Source organism: Anoplophora glabripennis, unplaced genomic scaffold (genome assembly GCF_000390285.2).
Source record: "Anoplophora glabripennis isolate ALB-LARVAE unplaced genomic scaffold, Agla_2.0 scaffold554, whole genome shotgun sequence".
NCBI classification, from domain to species: domain Eukaryota; kingdom Metazoa; phylum Arthropoda; class Insecta; order Coleoptera; family Cerambycidae; genus Anoplophora; species Anoplophora glabripennis.
Window position 1 is genome coordinate 207,671 of NW_019416637.1, and position 19,156 is coordinate 226,826.

Here is a 19,156-nt window from a genome sequence, read left to right on the forward strand (position 1 = left end):
CTTTTGTATGGCTTAGCGACGTGTTATTTTAATGTCATCATATTTTTTTATGTCGATGTAAACGAACATTAGAAAAATGATTTTCTTACATTAGCCCAGTCATTATAGACATTAAAGAGCCTGTTTCGGGAAAAAAATACTATTAGAAGTACCTCTGCGGAATATTGTTCGGAAACCTGTTATAAATAAAATATCAAAAAATCAACTCAAGGCTAGTTGGGAAACTTTGTTTTAACAGAGGTCAAAGTTATGGAAAAGTGGTTTTTTGACTCACGTAAAAAAGCTATTAATCATAGCGAAAAAAAGTTTATACAAAAAAGGTAGCTATTAAATAAGCCTATAAAATGAAAAAAGTCCGATTAAATTCCGATAATTTGTTTAAGCACAAGAGCTCAAAAATGGTCGAAAATTGCCGTTTTTTCAATTGCTAATAATTAATACAATTTTCATCGCAGACACTTGTAATTCAGGATTTTTGAGCCTTTTTACACCCGTAATAAGTGGTAAAAATTTCAGCCCGAAAGCTTCATTGGTTTGGCGTTGGCGGAATTTGTTATCTAAGAAGATGCTATTTTCAATTCATTTTTCCAAAGCTCACAGGCGTTGTAGGGTTTTGATCATTAGTTGTTTTTGTATCTAAATAGTTGTATTGACATAGGCATTTACTGAGAATTTAGTTTTTCAAATTTAATTTGTTTAAAATTGACTGGAAAAATGTTAATATTTATTAAATTGTTGAGATAGGTAATTATTATAAAATAAAATAGTATCCTCTTTACTTTAGTTTTCTTCGAATTTAAAAAAAAAATCGTTGTTGTAAGTTGATTAGAAGCTGAGATAATTTTTTTTATTTATTTAATCGCAGTGACCTAAATTATTAATATTAAGAGCCGAAATTTGGAGAGAGTATACATTAATAGTTATATTTTCATGTCCTACATTAACATTAAGGTGAATTCAACTATTTAATTTCGAAAAAGAAGATAGCGGCGATGCGTTCTATTACTTGGTCTAGCGAACGAGTGGGGAAGGCGAGGCTTAGCATGCGCGCTTAACGGTGTAATAAATATTAACATTTTTTCAAAGTCATTTTTAAACAAATTAAATTTGAAAAATAAAATTATCAGTAAATGCATATGTCAATACAACTATTTAGGTACAAAAACAACTAATGATCGAAACCCTACAACGCCTGTGAGCTTGGGAAAAATGAATTGAAAATAGCATCTTCTTAGATAACAAATTCCGCCAATGCCAAACTAATGAAGCTTTCGGGCTGAAATTTTTACCACTTATTAAGGTTGCAAAAAGCTCAGAAATCCTGAATTACAAGTGTCTGCGATGACAATTGCATTAATTATTAGCAATTGAAAAAAGCGGACAATTTCGACCATTTTTGAGCTCTTGCGCATAAACAAATAATCGAAATTCAATCGGACTTATTTTACAGATTTATTTAATACCTACCTTTTTTGTATAAATAAATTTTCTCTATGAATAACAGTTTTTTTACGCCAGTCGAAAAACTACTTTCCATAATTTTGACCATTGTTTTAACAAAGTTTCCCAACTAGTCTCGAGTTGATTTTTTGATATTTTGTTTATAACACGTTTCTGAACAATATTCCGCAGAGAAACTTCTAATAGTATTTTTTTCCCGAAAAAAAGCTATAATGATTGGCCTACATACTCTATTAGATATTATCTAATGTTGATATGTAGATACCTATTACTTACTGTAAATAAAATTAATTTATGTTTTAAAATAATTAATTTTCTCGTTTTAGAAAACTTGCAAAATAAAAATAATCCTATTGAAATGAAATATTCTCGTTTCAAATTTTTGCAAAAATTGTATGTTACTATTTTTTTAAAAGTCGACAGGCAGTTGGTGCTAGATATATTAAATTAATCCAAAACTGCACAAAATTGAACCATGAACAGTTCATATTTAAGCAGAATCCGATCCTGTTCCGAAAGCTTACGAAGAGCAACAGAGATTTAACCTCCGCTGTTCAGCTAAAATGTCGTATTGCCGCCTCTGAAAAACTGCTGCTGTTAGTTGACCTTACACCTGTTATGATACGACAGGATGGTAGATAAAAACGCGCATGCGTCTGACTGTTAGAAACTGTTAAAAATTGATAGGAGCAAAGCTACTGTGAATTGTGTGACGACTCACCTTGCTGACATTATGGTTGTTAAAGGGTGCAGGCACAAATGTGTGCCGCAAACAATTGCATTTTCGATATCCCCCAATCGCATAGCTCTGTATGCCTGCTCCAGAGCGTACAAGGAACTACTGCAAGCGGTGTCTAAAGTGTATGATGGTCCTTTCAGCTTTAAGAAATAGCTCAACCGATGGGCTGCCATGGATCTTTCTGACCTGCAATGGAACAGTCTCGAAGGTCATTTGTCAGTAAGACTCTGATCCGAGATAGTGCGTATACGATTTCTATGACTAATTTTAAGCAAAAATCATTCTATTCACTTTTCCCGAATTTCCAATAGTCCTTGAAATATCGGGGTTTGAAGTTGCCAGATCGACTTCTCGACCATGTTTGAATAATTTGTACCATTCGTATGTTTGAGCTTTTGATAAAACTGAATTTTTAAATGACAAATTCCGGATACTTTTTTGATTGAAATGTATGTTCACAAAAACTTTTTTTCTCATAATTAAGTGTGAATCTACAAAAAGATGTGGATGTAATTCATACAGCAGTATTTTTTTTAAGCAAGACTAGACTCTGGTTGACCCTCGTAGCACAAAAACTCTGAAAATGTGAACGCTTACCCGGTGACAGCATACGTATGACTCGTCAACATATCGAAAAGCCAGGGTTTGTCATTCTCGCTCATACTGATAGCCACAAACACTCCCGTTTTCGTATTCTCCAAGTCTGTTGGATGCAGACCTGCATCCAAGATGGCTTCGACAGTTTTCTCGTGTAATAGTCGCATCAACGGATTCAACGATTGGCTCTGCCGTTCGTGCACTCCTAAACGGAAATGAAATAAAAAATATTAACAAAAAGAATAACGGAGGCAATAATACATAAAACAAACACAGCGGAACTATTTTTGAAAGAAATATGATGGTCTCTCTCAATGTATTTGTTTGACTGCAAATATTTGTTTAGAAATCAAAGATTTGTGCGGGGGAACGTGTGGTCTGCTATTATTTCTATTAACAACATACATTTGCTATTTCATTAATGAATATTAAAAAGTATGTAGGTCCTAGAGCAGAACCTTGTGGAACACCTCTTTCTATTTCCAATCCTTTACTTATATTTCTGTTAATTTTAACTTCTTGTATCCGTAAAACTAGAGAAGTAGAATATTAGGAGATGCAATTTGTTTAGCTAATTTTTTAACAATTTTAACAAAAAATATAACTTTGGAAATGTCACCTTCAATGGTACCATTTCTGTCATTACTTGAATTGTCTTTAATTTAATCAATAAGTATGGTTATTTTTTACATCGAAATATGAGTGAAAATTTAAATTTTCTCGGCGCTATGTGCAATTTCTGGTGTCAATGGATTCAAAACATGGGCGATTTTCCAAAAAATTTTTATAGCAGTATGTAAAATTGTCGCATACGAATCTTCTACATCTTTATCTGACTAGACAGTATTCCAGTTTTCTCGTGTTCATTAATAATTCAATGAATGATGAAATATTTTGAACAATATGACTAATGATAAATGTCTGCTCACCAAAAAAACCGGAATCGTATTTATTGACATCCGCTACATGTCCCGAATTAGGGGGCATTTCGGGGTGATCAAAATCCCATCTCATATTGGGGGCCACCATATTAATTTTATTAAATAAGTTGTCTCCAAATTCTTGGACATTCTTTGAATTTGCAAACGTCCCAGATATTCCTAGAAAAAAAGTCGTGTAAATGTATACAGCTTCAGCAAAAAACTGGTCTTGATATCAAATACTAAAAATATTTCGATCTTTCCTTCTATTATTGTTGTGTCTTGATAAAAATAAAATGAATAAATATTATTTCAGACAATACGAAAAACCTCAGAAATCCGATGCCATGGAATATTATGAAAATTCGATCACTTCCTATAACATTTTGTGGTATTTCCAAGAAAAAAGATGTCCATTTTGTTGAAAAAATCATTTATCACCTTTTTTAATTTTCCTTAAGGATAACAGACTCCACAAAATGTAAAATAACTCTAGAACTTCTCGTTTCTGAAAAAAGTCCATGAGACTTTTTTGCAAGTAATGCTATTTTAAATACAAATCATCATCAAATCACACGTTCGAAAAAATCAATGGCGTTAAATCTTGCATTTTTGTTAGAGGTAGCTAGTCAATATATGCTCCTACTCATTCATTTGAAAGCCTACGTGATAATATGTACGGGGTGTCTCACAATCAATAGTATGAGCCTACTGCGAGGATACAAAAAAATTTAAATAAAATTTGGGGCACGGTGTTAAATGAGGTAAGCTGCATTTTCAATCGAAAGTATTATTTTTGGTATTTGACAGAAACGACTAATGACGTCATCAATTATATTTTTCCAGAAACATGCCCAATTTTTTTTCCTGTTAAAAAGCTCTCTTTTTTTAATAAACTTCAGAGAAATTTTTCTGTATTACTTCCCGTTTAAAAGTTATAAGCAATATCGTCCTAAAGAGTCTCAAAAGAAATACCACCAAAAAATCGCATTAACGGTGGAAGAATCAAGTAGTCGTTGGAAAATAATTGAATGTTCGTTGTTTAAAGTGCAAAAAAATGTCATTAAGAATAAATAAAAGGATTAAACTCCATAATTCTTTAATACAGTTAAAACAAAAGGTCATGATAACAATAACTAAACTTAAAAACTGAGGCAAGCGCTTTCATACTACATATAGTCCAGTCGGCAGAGGCCGAGAAGTTACTGTTGGTGACATTTTCTTGATAACTTGGAAATAACTACACAGGAATACTTTAAATGATGATTACAATAACAGGCTAATTTGCTGACAAAGTATTTTATCAGGAAAAAGAGTTATTAACAATTTAATCGTGAAAAAAATTTTTTTTTGGTTGTTTTCTTTAAATAACTCAGCGGGATGACTTTGTACGAAAAAATGCTTAGGACATGATTTTCTTCGTAATAAAAATAGCTACAAAATGGCGGTGGACCGATTACGAAATTTGCAATAACAAAGCCGTGAGATTGAAAAACAGTATAAAACGTCAATTTGTTAAAGTTGCTGTAAAAATGTTAGTTATAAACAAAAAGTTATAAAACTTTCGAAAACTATAGTTCAACATATATACAATAATGACGCTAAAGCCGAAAATCATGAGAGCAAAACTTTTTTTTCTATAAGGTGTTATACATTCATCGGCATCTGAAACTTGAAACTTTGCCAAATTTGTTTGAAGTTTTGCTGACACTTGAAATTTGGTATACACATAGTGTAAATATGCAGAAATCAAAAGCAATTTGCAAAAGTCAATTATCTTAATTTTTGCAGCTTTGGTAAGGTTTTATACGTCACCCTAGTTTTATGCGTCACCGTTTTTTTTAATTTTTGGAAAAATATATATGTATATTTATAAAATATTCCATCACGGTAGATTAACAACCAACAGAATTACCTACAATTAAATAAATATATATTTTCATCGTTTAGGTCCTAAGCTACTTAGCACTTTGCGCCTGTTAGCCGTAGTCGCACATTATTCAACATATCAACATATAGTCCAGTTGGTAGAGGTTCGGCGTGTGTCAAACCTTGATAACCCGGAAATAACTACACAGGTCTACTTTAAATGATGAGTACAATAACTGGCTAATTTGCTGACAAAGTATTTTATCAGGAAAAAAAGTTATTAATAATTTAATCGTGAAAAAAATTTTTTTTAGTAGTTTTCTTTAAATAACTCAGCGGGATGATTTTGTACGAAAAAATGCTTAGGACATGATTTTGTTCGTAATAAAAATAGCTACAAAATGGCGGTGGTCCGATTACGAAATTTGCAATAACAAAGCCGTGAGATTGAAAAAACGGTATAAAACGCCAATTTTTTTAAGTTGCTGTAAAAATGTCAATTATAAACAAAAAGTGATAAAACTTTCGAAAACTATAGTTCAATATATATACAATAATGACGCTAAAGCCGAAAATCAGGAGAGCAAAACTTTTTGTTCTATAAGGTGTTATACATTCATCGGCATCTGAAACTCGAAACTTTGCCAAATTTGTTCGAAGCTTTGCTGACACTTGAAATTTGGTACACACATAGTGTAAATATGCAGAAACCAAAAGCAATTTGCAAAATTCAAGTATCTTCATTTTTGCAGTTTTGGTAAGGTTTTATACGTCACCCTAGTTTTATACGTCACCGTTTTTTTAATTTTTGGACGTATATTTATGTATATTTATAAAATATTCCATTACGGTAGATTAGCCAGCATAATTACCTACAATTTAAAAAAATATATATTTTCATCGTTTAGATCCTAAGCTACTTAACATTTTGCGCCTGTTAGCCGTAGTCGTACATTATTCAACATATTAACATAAAACAAAATCGTACGTGTGGGGTAAACCTTTAACTTTTCATTTTCGAGCGCGAGCTCCGCTCTTCGGCGCTTGTATACTATTAGAAATATGCAACAGTAAATTTAAACAATTGTTTACTTAAAGTTAAAGGTTTACCCCACACGTACGATTTTGTTTTATGTTAATATGTTGAATAATGTACGACTACGGCTAACAGGCGCAAAATGTTAAGTAGCTTAGGATCTAAACGATGAAAATATATATTTTTTTAAATTGTAGGTAATTATGCTGGCTAATCTACCGTAATGGAATATTTTATAAATATACATAAATATACGTCCAAAAATTAAAAAAACGGTGACGTATAAAACTAGGGTGACGTATAAAACCTTACCAAAACTGCAAAAATGAAGATACTTGAATTTTGCAAATTGCTTTTGGTTTCTGCATATTTACACTATGTGTGTACCAAATTTCAAGTGTCAGCAAAGCTTCGAACAAATTTGGCAAAGTTTCGAGTTTCAGATGCCGATGAATGTATAACACCTTATAGAACAAAAAGTTTTGCTCTCCTGATTTTCGGCTTTAGCGTCATTATTGTATATATATTGAACTATAGTTTTCGAAAGTTTTATCACTTTTTGTTTATAATTGACATTTTTACAGCAACTTAAAAAAATTGGCGTTTTATACCGTTTTTTCAATCTCACGGCTTTGTTATTGCAAATTTCGTAATCGGACCACCGCCATTTTGTAGCTATTTTTATTACGAACAAAATCATGTCCTAAGCATTTTTTCGTACAAAGTCATCCCGCTGAGTTATTTAAAGAAAACTACTAAAAAAAAATTTTTCACGATTAAATTGTTAATAACTTTTTTCCCGATAAAATACTTTGTCAGCAAATTAGCCTGTTATTGTACTCATCATTTAAAGTAGGCGTGTGTAGTTATTTCCGGGTTATCAAGGTTTGACACAGGCCGAACCTCTACCAACTGGACTAATACATATTACAATCTATTCTCAATCTTCGCCTGACTTCTTTGTGGGCTACGTTTATTAATATTTCGCCGTTTAACTCATTACAAGCGTTTGTGATTAATATCTCGCGAAGGTGTTTTGTAAACCATAAAAAAATCGAGGGGTGTTAGATCTGGTGACTTTCCGGGACACTGAGTAGCTCCATTAAGCCCAATTCATTTTGCTGATTTATCCAAATTCAATTCCCGGCTAGCCTGTCGTATAGAATTTTGAGGATTTTGTTCGAAATACTGTAACAGTCTAGCTGCATTAACATTGTTTCTTACCCTTCTGTCAATTATTTGATTTTTCCGAACAGAAAATGCATCTTCATTTCGTCGCAAGGTCGCCTCCAATCTTGTAAACGTTCTATGATCAGGAATGAGGCGCTCTGGATACCTTTTTCGATACAACTCTACAGCTCTTCTTGAATTTTTTTGTATCTCGCCGTAAATTAGCAACATATCAACTTTTTGTGAATGAGAAAACATTCTGTAAGCACAAAAGTTATACGTTTGACGTTCGTATTGAGTAATGACAAGTATTTTGTGATGTTTATCAAATATTCTCTATTATCGTTTATGCACTTTCAACAAGGAACATTCAATTATTTTCCAACGACGGCATTAGTCGTTTCTGTCAAACGCCAAAGATAATACGTTCGCTTGAAAATGGAGCTTATCTCATCCCATTTAACACCACGTGTCCCAAATTTTATTTAAATTTTTTGTATCCTCACAGCAGGTTCATACTATCGAGTTTGAGACACTTATTTTATTTGGTTATACCTGTTATTAAAACTTCGTCTCCTGGCGCAGGATGTGCCATTATGTACCCTTCTCTAAAATTGTAATCCTCTTTACCGATGTTACTAGTAGAATTCATTTTCAAAACAGCACTAAAATCAAAAAAGAACCTTTTTTATTAAAAAATCTTTAAACATTTGACAATTTCCGCATTGAACAGTGGCATAGCATTTATTTCTTTATTAAAGAAGCCCAAGTGTAAAGAGAGTGTAAAGAACCCCACCCCTGTGCGCTACTATTTTTTTTGTTCACAATCATGACACAGTATCTGATAACGGAGGTCCCCGTTAGGACTTTCAGTTTATATCAGAAAAAAATTGCTTGCATGAAAACAGTTATTTTTCCTGTATTAAAACGCATTTTTCTAAATAAAATTGTTAAGGTACAAGGAAATAAATTTTAGGGGAAAAATGATTTTTACCTGCCAGAACAACACTGTTTGACTTAATTTGAAGAGATTTTTTTTTTAAATTGTTGAATTTGTTTCAATTTGTACAGGGTGTCCCAGAATAACGTGTACAATGGGAGACCACAGATTCGTGGACTCAAAATAGTCAGATTTAGGCTAATTCATCTATATCTAAAATCGCTTCGTTTTTCCGCTAGATGGCCTCAAAGTTCGTGAAAATTTTTTGAATTTTGTAAATAACTCGAATACGTATTGATTTTGATTATTTTTAGAGTGTGAACTTTTCAATCTACATATTTTGGTGTTATACAGAGTGTTTGATAAAACTTACAATTCCTACAAAATTGATGTATGGTGATATCTGTCATTTGGAAATTTTTGGACCTCTTGTAGAATTTTGATTAAATGAGCGGTTTGGGTACAAAATAAATATTTTTTTAATGTACCTTGCCACCTACAGGGTGTTAAAAAAAGAGTGTAAAATATTTCAGGAGGTAATAGTATGAACCAAAATAAGCAGAAAAGTCTTAATAAACATGGGTCCGCAAAGTAACGGTTGCGGAGATATGGACCACTATTCGTTTTTCAAACATTTTATTTTATTAGGAATAAACCGACAAAGGAAGCTTTTAACAAACAAAAAACAAAGTTACAGAAGATGTTCAAAGTGCCCTCCGTCCATTTCCAAGCAGGCACGACATCTTCGTCTCAACGATATTCGAACTCTTTCGAAAACACCCTCCTTGGTTTGGATTTCTTGACACTTTTGATTAATCCGTAGCTGCAGCTCTTCCAGGCTATTTACAGGAGTACCATACACTAATGTCTTCAAATATCCCCAAACAAAGAAATCTAGAGGGTTCAGATCAGGCGATCTTGGAGGCCATAAAACAGGTCCGGCCCTTCCTACCCATCTATGTGGAAAAGTTTGGTGTAAATGCTCTCTAACGGCCATGGAAAAATGAGCTGGAGCACCATCATGCTGGAACCACATTTGTTGCCTCTGATTCAAAGGAATGTCTTCCAAAAACTCATACAGTGTGTTCTGCAGAAAGTTGAGGTAAGCAGCGCCTGTTAATCGGTTTGGTAAAACAACAGGACCTAGAAACCTGTCACCTACAATACCCATCCAAATGTTTAATGAAAAACGTGCCTGATGTCCAGATTCTATTAGAGCATGAGGATTTTCGTCGGCCCAAATATGCGTATTGTGAAAATTAAACACTCCATTTCTTGTGAACCCGGCCTCATCAGTAAAAAGAATGTTTGCAAGAAAACGAGGGTCTTCAGCATCATGACGTAGAAACCAGCGGCAAAAAACCAAACGTGCTTGATGATCATTTATTGGATTTAAGGCCTGTACTCGTTGCACATGGTATGGATAAAGCAGTTGCTCGTGAAGGATTCTCCAAACAAGAGGACCACTAATTCCTACCTCGGCTGATATTCTCCGCACACTCGTACCTGGATTCTGCTCTACCAGTGCTAGAATTTCTTCTTCTGCTCTAGGAGTGGATACCGACCTTGGTCTTCCGGATAAATGGCACTGTTTGCTCAAGGAACCGGTATCACGCAATCTTTGGTGAATTCTTCCAAACATGCGTTGTGAAGGAATCTGGCGATTTGGATAAGCGTCAACATAAAGACGTCGCGCTTCGGTGGCGTTCCCATTAGCACGACCATACATGAAATGCATGTCTGTTAATTCTGCGTTAGAGTAACCAGCCATAGCGAAAGAAAACTTGTGCACTGAGAACAACTGTCAAATACGTACTGTTTATTTCACTAAACATCAACCAACTATTATAAGAAAATACACAACGTTTTTGCAAAATAAAAAAGGGGCTAAAAACATAAAACATTCCATATCTCCGCAACCGTTACTTTGCGGACCCATGTTTATTGAGACTTTTCTGCTTATTTTGGTTCATACTATTACCTCCTTAAATATTTTACACTCTTTTTTAACACCCTGTATATTACAATCCCAAAATTTCGTGATTTAATATTAAACCGTTTTGAAGTTATGTAATAAAAACTGTTTCCTGAGTTACCCCTTCAAGGGGCCAAATCTCCCTTAGGGGCCGCCACTGACAAACACTCTAAGTACTAAAATTTTCATCATACTTCGACATATTTTAAACACTCTCAAATTTTGAGTACTTATTTCGTTTAACACCTTGCATAGGTATATAGTTTTGAATATTGTTAGTTATAATATAGTTTAATATTAGTGTAAGTAGTGATACATAATAAATAATACCAATACCCGGAACCACAATGATGTGGAACCTGTGAACATTCTTTATTCCTGCATTTTTTGACATTTACGTGAAATCTTTACAACAAACGTGAAGTTTTCTTACAAAACGTACTTTTCTGTTCCAATGAATACATATTTAGGTGTCCTTGTTAAGGATATTTTATTATATTTTTTATATATCACCACTTACAATAATATTAAACTGTACTATAATTAACAATATTCAAAATTGTATAATTATATAGGGTGTTTGTAAATACGTGCGAAATATTTTAGGGTGTGGTTGCCGAAGTTATTTTGTGAAAAAAAAAATTCAAATAAACGTAGGTCGACATATGCTTCGTTTCCGAGATAGAGTGTTTAAATTCTATTTTTTTTATTTATTTTTATTATTTCAAAGAGTTTTAAAGATATTGAATTGAAAAACGCTTTGGAGGGATAAATGTGCATTTTTTGCATTAAATAAAAGATTAACAAAACCTACAATAAAATATGTTTTATTTTTTCCCTCAAAAACGATGCATCCTACGAAAAAAATGGAAGACACCAATTTCATTCAGAATTGGTGGCGGATTTCTAAAAAATATCAAAACGGGAAAAGGTCAGTGGCTTACCTTTTTTTAATTAAAAAGAGGTTGTGGCATTCTCGCACGAACGCCACTGGTGCAAGTAGGAATATCCAGATCAGCCCAACAAATGCACATTTATCTCTCCAAAGCGTTTTTCAGATTTCGAGTGAATATCTCTAAAACTCTTTGAAATAATTAATAAAAATAATAAAAAAAATAAAATTTAAACACTGTATCTCAAAACGAATATTGCTACTTACGTTTATATGAACTTTTTTCACAAAATAACTTCGGCAACCGTCCCCTAAAATATTTAGCATTTGTTTACAAACATCCTGTATATCCACCGGTCGGCCGTTATTGAGCATGTTTGGAGGAATTTTTCACCTATTTCGCATTATTTTATCGGAAAATTAGAATATGCGTTTTGCAGTATTTTACTTCTACTTTTCAAATCCGGCTGAAAATTTTAAATCGAACCACATCCAACGCATCCAGAAACTTTGCAAAATAATATACCAAAAAATTCAATTGCAATTGTGCCAAAACTAATGGTCCGACAGCGCCTGCTTTGTGCACACTTAAAGTGCATATAATTCACTGCTGTACAACTTTAGAGAGTAGAGTAAAAACAGAACTAATAAAAAATATAAATAGAGAAACAAGATTAAGAAACATCGATAATATCGATTTTGTGTCATAAAAAAAATATAAAATTGGTAGTGTCGTAATACAAGTTTTTCGAGCGTTTTCGAAATTCACCAATCTTTCCAACCTGGCTGGAAATGATCATTAATACGTCTCTGCGACAGCCAAGCACAAGATAAGGCATGCTAGACCTACATAGGAAACCCCTAGGTCCTACCATGAAAACGGACACGCGAAAAAACGGAAAGTTGGAATTTTACGCATGTTTCCATTCCCGACGACCTACGACGTTCTGGATAGGCTCGTAAGGATCGTCGCAGTCCAAGTACCAGANCTTACGTTTATATGAACTTTTTTCACAAAATAACTTCGGCAACCGTCCCCTAAAATATTTCGCATTTGTTTACAAACATCCTGTATATCCACCGGTCGGCCGTTATTGAGCATGTTTGAAGGAATTTTTCACCTATTTCGCATTATTTTATCGGAAAATTAGATATGCGTTTTGCAGTATTATACTTCTACTTTTCAAATCCGGCTGAAAATTTTCAATCGAACCACATCCAACGCATCCAGAAACTGTGCAAAATAATATACCAAAAAATTCAATTGCAATTGTGCCAAAACTAATGGTCCGACAGCGCCTGCTTTGTGCACACTTAAAGTGCATATAATTCACTGCTGTACAACTTTAGAGAGTAGAGTAAAAACAGAACTAATAAAAAATATAAATAGAGAAACAAGATTAAGAAACATCGATAATATCGATTTTGTGTCATAAAAAAAAATAGAAAATTGGTAGGTACTCAGTGTAAGAACCATTATCATTTTAACATCACCTAAAATTGTGAAGGTAATCCTTGAATTCGCCGAAATTTGCCGCCTTGTATTTCGAAAACGTAATCTTTCCCGGACATAGTTTCTTAAACAAACCCACATTATTTTTCTATCGATTCTGAAAGTTACCAAGACAGAATTAGAACACCCTCTATAGTTATGTGAATTTTGTTTTCGCCTGCCTTTTTCAGAGTGAGATTTTTGGTTAAAACAAAACTACTTTCATAAAAATGTGGCAAGCGTTTATTTCATTAACTTATTAAATCCAGGCGGCAAATAAACAACCTCCTATAGTGTTTTACATTTAGTAAACACTTCACGGTTCATATTAATTAATTCTGTTTAATTTAACACCCTGTAGCCCGGTCGCTAGACCGCTTAGAATGTATATTCGTAAGAACTGTTTTTAATTAACTGATGAGTCACCTCCTTTATTATCGAAACGTACTTAAAGACCACCTTTGGTTCCACATTTTTTATGTAAAAAATAGTAATTGTAAGTAAAAACCTAAATTTCGAGAAAGTTTGTTTGTTCTTTATTAGCAAATATTAGATTAAATTACAGAAACTGTATAAAATATTTTCATACCTGTTCTTTGCTCAACTACGAACTTATTGAATTTTTGGTATTGTAAAAAATTCGCTATTGAATTCTTATTAGGTGCACGCGACACAGTCTGATACTCAAAATGCATTAAACAGTCACAGCCATACAATTTACTCCCTGGTTTTAATTACAATATCAGTAATTATTATGGGCAGTGGCGTGTGTCAGTGTCAATAATGTTTGACTTTCGTCAAAACGGTGTCATCATCATATATGTAGCTCTTAAAAGTTCTGGGGGACTAAAAATGACACTTTACTCACTTGAACAGACCATATTATAGTCCAGACGGTATATGTTTGAAATTTTTGGCTTTTTGGCTTTAAAATATCGCTAGAAATGAAATTTTTTTCTATAAAAAAAACGTGGGCTTAACTTTTGGCGGCACAATAATATGTTTAAAAAAATTCGAAAAATGTCATTTTTTTACGTATCTTTTCAAGAGTTGATTTTAGGCGAAAATGGGAGAGGAAAAAAATGTTTATAATTAAATTTTACAAAATATGACTAGTTACAAATCGAATGAATTATGATTATTATTGTAAAAATCGCCAAAAATGGGGTTAATTACTTTTTAAGGATTTTTTTTGGGGTCTTTAAATTGAGTATAGGATCTTCAAGCTCAAGAAAATTTCATGTTATGTAGCCTAATTTCATCAAAATCGGTTCTATACATTTTGCATAATAATTTTGCAATCCAGATTTTGAAAAAAACATTGCAAATTTTCAAAATTTTGCACAGCAAAAACCAAGGCCCTTAGATACTTGAAAATTTAATCACATATAGAAGGGCTCTCAAGCTTTCAAACTTTTTTTGAAAAATTCGAATCCGTCAATTAGGAGAGCTCTGGCGCTTGTTTAAGCATTGGTCGAATTTTTGTACTATAATTTTGTGTTTTTGTAATATATGGAGTTAATTTCTCATTTGCTTATATTTTAAACAATAAATAATATTTGACTTATACTTTAATCACAAAGGAAATAATTATTAAATTAATAATTAATTAATTCGACATATTTTGAAAATAATTGTTGTTTAAACAATTTCAGAATAGACAAATTTGCTTTTGATCTTTGATAAACAGTATATAAGTTTACGCACTTACCTTTGATACAATAAAAAATAATGTTTAAAGATAAATAATTATCGGACTGTCGAAAGACCAATAATTATTATCGATAGGCATTTTAAAATATGCTAATTGTATTTTTTAAATCGCGAGACATCGATTTAAAAAAAATCATCAAAATCGGTCCTCTAGAAGCTGAGATATTAAGAATTTTTAAGCGCTTCGCGGTTTTGAACTCGCCGATTCAATTGTTGCAGCATATTATAATCAAACTTATGTTTTCTTGAAAGAAAATTGTAGGTCACAGAATGGAGTAGGTGGGAAGTAGCACGATAGATGGAGCCAGCACTTATGCTCTGTGTGTACACATCTCGTTGTGAGTAACGACACTAAAGCATCTGAATCATTCTAACAACATAATGATGAGGTCCCAAACCGACCTATGTCTGGTTGGTTAACTTCATTCATAATATTCATATCCAAATATATTCTTAAAATAAGTATATACAATCACTTGACAACATTTCTATTCAAGTTTGTATTAAACAAATGATACATTAATATATAATACAAAACATGTTTGTATAAAATCCATGTAAATCATAAAATTTAGAATACAATTCGCTTAACCGTAAGTATCAAATATTTATTTTAAATGCTTAAATTATATTTCTGGGTAGAAATTTAAAGTATTTAAATAAATAATTTTCTTGTAAGGGGAAAATATTTTCTTGCGTGCGATACCTTAAAATCAAATGTTGTACACTTGAATCAAGAAATTTTGTACGTGCGTCTTCCTTTCTCTTTCCGATTCAACATGAATGTGTACAGATGTGGTGCAGAGAGTAGAATTGAGAGACTCTACAATGGTGTATGCTTACATTTAAGACTCCCTAATAATCTTGGACCCTATATAACCAACGATGCACAAGTTTTATAGACATTTTCTTATGTCAAGGTTCCATTATATGTGATCAAGATGTTGATTAAAATGATTAATAATTCAATTAACTAATATTGAGTTAAGTTATGGAAATCAAATTATAATACCGATGACGTATTACCGCCTCAGAAATGCTGCAATGCCATTGGGCAACTCAAGGTTAATGTTTGTAGGTAACCAAAGGGTTCACACCGTGATTTAGTTCTATTCTTACTTTGTTTGTTCAACGCCATAGCGACAAATAGACTTTTGTTTTGAATCGAATTTAATAATTGTTAGTGACTTCACACTTTTATTGCTTGTTAGAAACTAGAACAGCATCACAGAGTAAAAAAATAATTACACATTTTTTTAAGCTTGTGAACAAGCATTTTTTTCATATTTGCAATTAAAAGTACATTTTGTTTCATTGTTAGTTAAACCGCCCTATGCCCAGTACCGAACTGGTAGTTGTGGTCATTATTTCCTAACCTAACCCTGATCTCTAATTTAAATAAATATTTTTTTAGCGGAGACCTCCTGTATTACAATGAATATTGTCAACATACGGATTTAAATACTATACCTAGTTTAAAATTGTTTGAATCTTTTAACGGTACACTCGCGAATTGCATTTGAATAGGTTAGACTTTTACGAATAATAAATATGTTTTAAATAATGTATGATCGCTTATTGTATATGAGGAGAGAAACGTTGCGTCATACATTTTTTTGTATTAATTTATCAACGAATTTATTTCGTCAAAAGCGAGAGTAAAGAAGACAAGAGCAACATTTTTTCCTAAAACTGAATTTCTGCTCTGCACTTGATAAAACTACGTACTAAGGAAAATACAAGTTTGGAACAAAATTCATAACTTTTATACCGAGTGATTTTTAAGAAAAGCCGAGACAGGTCGATTTTATTCTCGGTAGGGGCATCTTTTAAGATGATTCAGTTGTACACAAGGTGAGCCAGAAAAGCTGAACGGCCAATAAATATGTGTTTTCTTATGGAACACCCTGTATATTTTTTCATACTCGGTTAAAGCTTTCTCTTGCGAATACAGTGATGTAAGGTTTGATAGGTCTATCTCAAATAACAAGCGAGATATTGCGAGAAAATGTCATTTTTCATAAAGAAATTGTACTTGGAAACGAAACAAATGCAAATAATTAACGAAAAAAAAAAAACGAAAAAAGTTTACAAGTTTAGCAACAAAAATTAGGGTACATTTATGATGAATTTGATACATTTTGGTTCGAAAAATGCAAAAATCTTACGTTACTTTTGCCCAACGCTATGTTGAATCTTATTTGTAATTGATTTCCACCTTTTTATGAACAAGTATATTGAAGTAGATATAGGTATATTTTCCGAGCTTTATATGAAATATAGATAGATATAGATGGTAAGGTAAGACAAGCTAATTGTGGAACACTCCGTATGCAAATCATTCGTACAAAAAACGTCACAGGTTATAGAAAAACGTAAACAACACCTCTATGCTCTGAATAAAGGGATTTGGGGAAACAGGCGAAAAATTGTTGCGCGGAACACTTCGAAACTTGGTTGAATTTCAAGGCAAACCACATCTACTGTGCACCGACTCGGTGGTGGCATTCGCGACACACTGTGTTTGGTGGAGTCGACGAATAGTTGGGCTGGAGTTAGGAGAAACTTTATTTGAACACTATTTTTGCTTTGTCGTCTCCTGTCAAATCTGTGTAGGCAAAGAAAAAAATTTCGCTAGATATAACAGCGTATTTGTTTAGTTTGTATTAGTAGTAATAGTAGTAGTAGTAGTCTTTAGAGTAAAAACACTGCACAGTTAATAGGGTTATCCACACCTACCTACTTCCCCCCCTTATATTCGTTGCTTTCAGATTTAAAAAAAATAAACAGGTCAATTCACGGAAAATCGTAGTTTACGTCGTAAACTTTATTTTGCGAAAAATTCAAGTCTTAATGTTTATAAACAATTGCGCTACGATTTAAAAAAAAAATGCCTGATCTTGGCTCCTGTTGGTCGTAGAGGGTGTTTTTTTAAAATAAAAACTGTATTTTTTTGCCAGCTATCCGTTGAATCCATTTTCGGTGAAGTAGCAAAAATAGCAACAATTTTATTCAAATTGTTTATAAGCGAAAAACGCACGGTTTTTTAATGCACAATCTGAGAATGTTAATGTCAAAAAAACGGTGATATTTTATAATAGGTCGCTTAATTACGTCTTTAAGATTACAATGAGGCTTTCAGAATCATGTTTGGTTGAAAATTATTAACGCCTGTACAGAGGCTTAAAGTTCATAACATTTGGTGCCTCCGTTATAAACAAATTGAATTGTGCGAAAACTATTGCACCTACAGCGCCCACTTTTGGCACACTTTTAAAGTATGACAAAACCCTCAACTTGTCATAGGTTTTATAAAATTTTAACAATAAATGCGATAGTTATAAACAAATTAAAAAATGGGCACTTTTCTTGTTTTTTTGCAATAACTTTTTTGTTTATTAACCGATTTTAATTTAACAAGTCTCATTTTGTAGATAATTTTATTCCCTACACGTATCTGTGTGTCACTTTTCGCTAAAATTGATGGTTTTCCCTGCAAAGTGAAAAAACTGTTTTCCTCACTTATTTGTTTAAATATAAATGTTAGCTATTAAAATGTTTTGACTCACAAGATGAGAGATGTCTTGTATTATGATTCTTTAGACAATTTTACAATAATATCGCGGATAGGAATTTTTTCGAGATTCTCTTTTTTTTCGCTAATCTTCCTGGTCTATTTATATTCATGCTGTCTTTTATAGACAGGTAATTGTACATATTTTTGTTAACGTTAACTGTTTGTATTTTATTTTTATATTATTTTGTTATTTATGTACACGCATTTTGTTATTTTGCCTTGTTTTTAAATTTGTTAACTGTATTTTGTTTAAACAATTTCATAGCTTTGTTTTTACTTGTGTCCTTTTTTATTGCAATTTTATTGTTATTTGCACATATTTTGGTAATTAGATATTTAATCATCCTGCAGTAGGCGACTTGCATGAAAATTTAATTTAAAAATTAATTTTAAGATGTTTAAAATTATATAACAGTTTAAATTGGCACGTTATCAAGAAACCATTATGACGTCATTTAGTACGTCCTAGCACACCCCTGTCTATAGTACGATGTACGTTTTCAATTTTTCTTGGGAGTTGAACCTTGAATGCTCCTATTTACTTGCAGGTTGTTCTTGTCCTGGGATAGTGGTTGGCCGGTGAGCGAAGTCGACGTTCGATCGCCTCTCTAACGGGAACTCTCCGAGACCTGGGCAATCTTCGGTTGCCCTGAAATGTCACAGCCTGCCACGCTCGGATCACTTTAGGATTTTTTCATGACAAACTAGGGTTATTTTGACCTCCCTTGTACACTCCCGAGAGCATGCCATATACTTACCAGATACTCTGTATAAG

The 19,156-nt window shown here is 32.7% G+C and overlaps 1 protein-coding gene across 1 annotated transcript in view; it reads right to left on the bottom strand.

Moving 5' to 3' along the window:
• The window catches only part of LOC108909811 (fatty acid synthase-like), a 42,544-nt gene extending 28,779 nt beyond the window's left edge, over positions 1-13,765 (bottom strand). Inside the window, exons 1-5 of the mRNA XM_018714239.1 lie at positions 13,681-13,765; positions 8,348-8,457; positions 3,727-3,897; positions 2,798-3,002; positions 2,183-2,386 (exon numbers count right to left, since the gene is read on the bottom strand). Of these exons, the coding sequence (XP_018569755.1) occupies positions 2,183-2,386; positions 2,798-3,002; positions 3,727-3,897; positions 8,348-8,444 (677 nt within the window). The 5' untranslated portion in view covers positions 8,445-8,457; positions 13,681-13,765. The remainder of the gene's footprint in view (positions 1-2,182; positions 2,387-2,797; positions 3,003-3,726; positions 3,898-8,347; positions 8,458-13,680) is intronic.
• Positions 13,766-19,156: the final 5,391 nt, after the last annotated feature.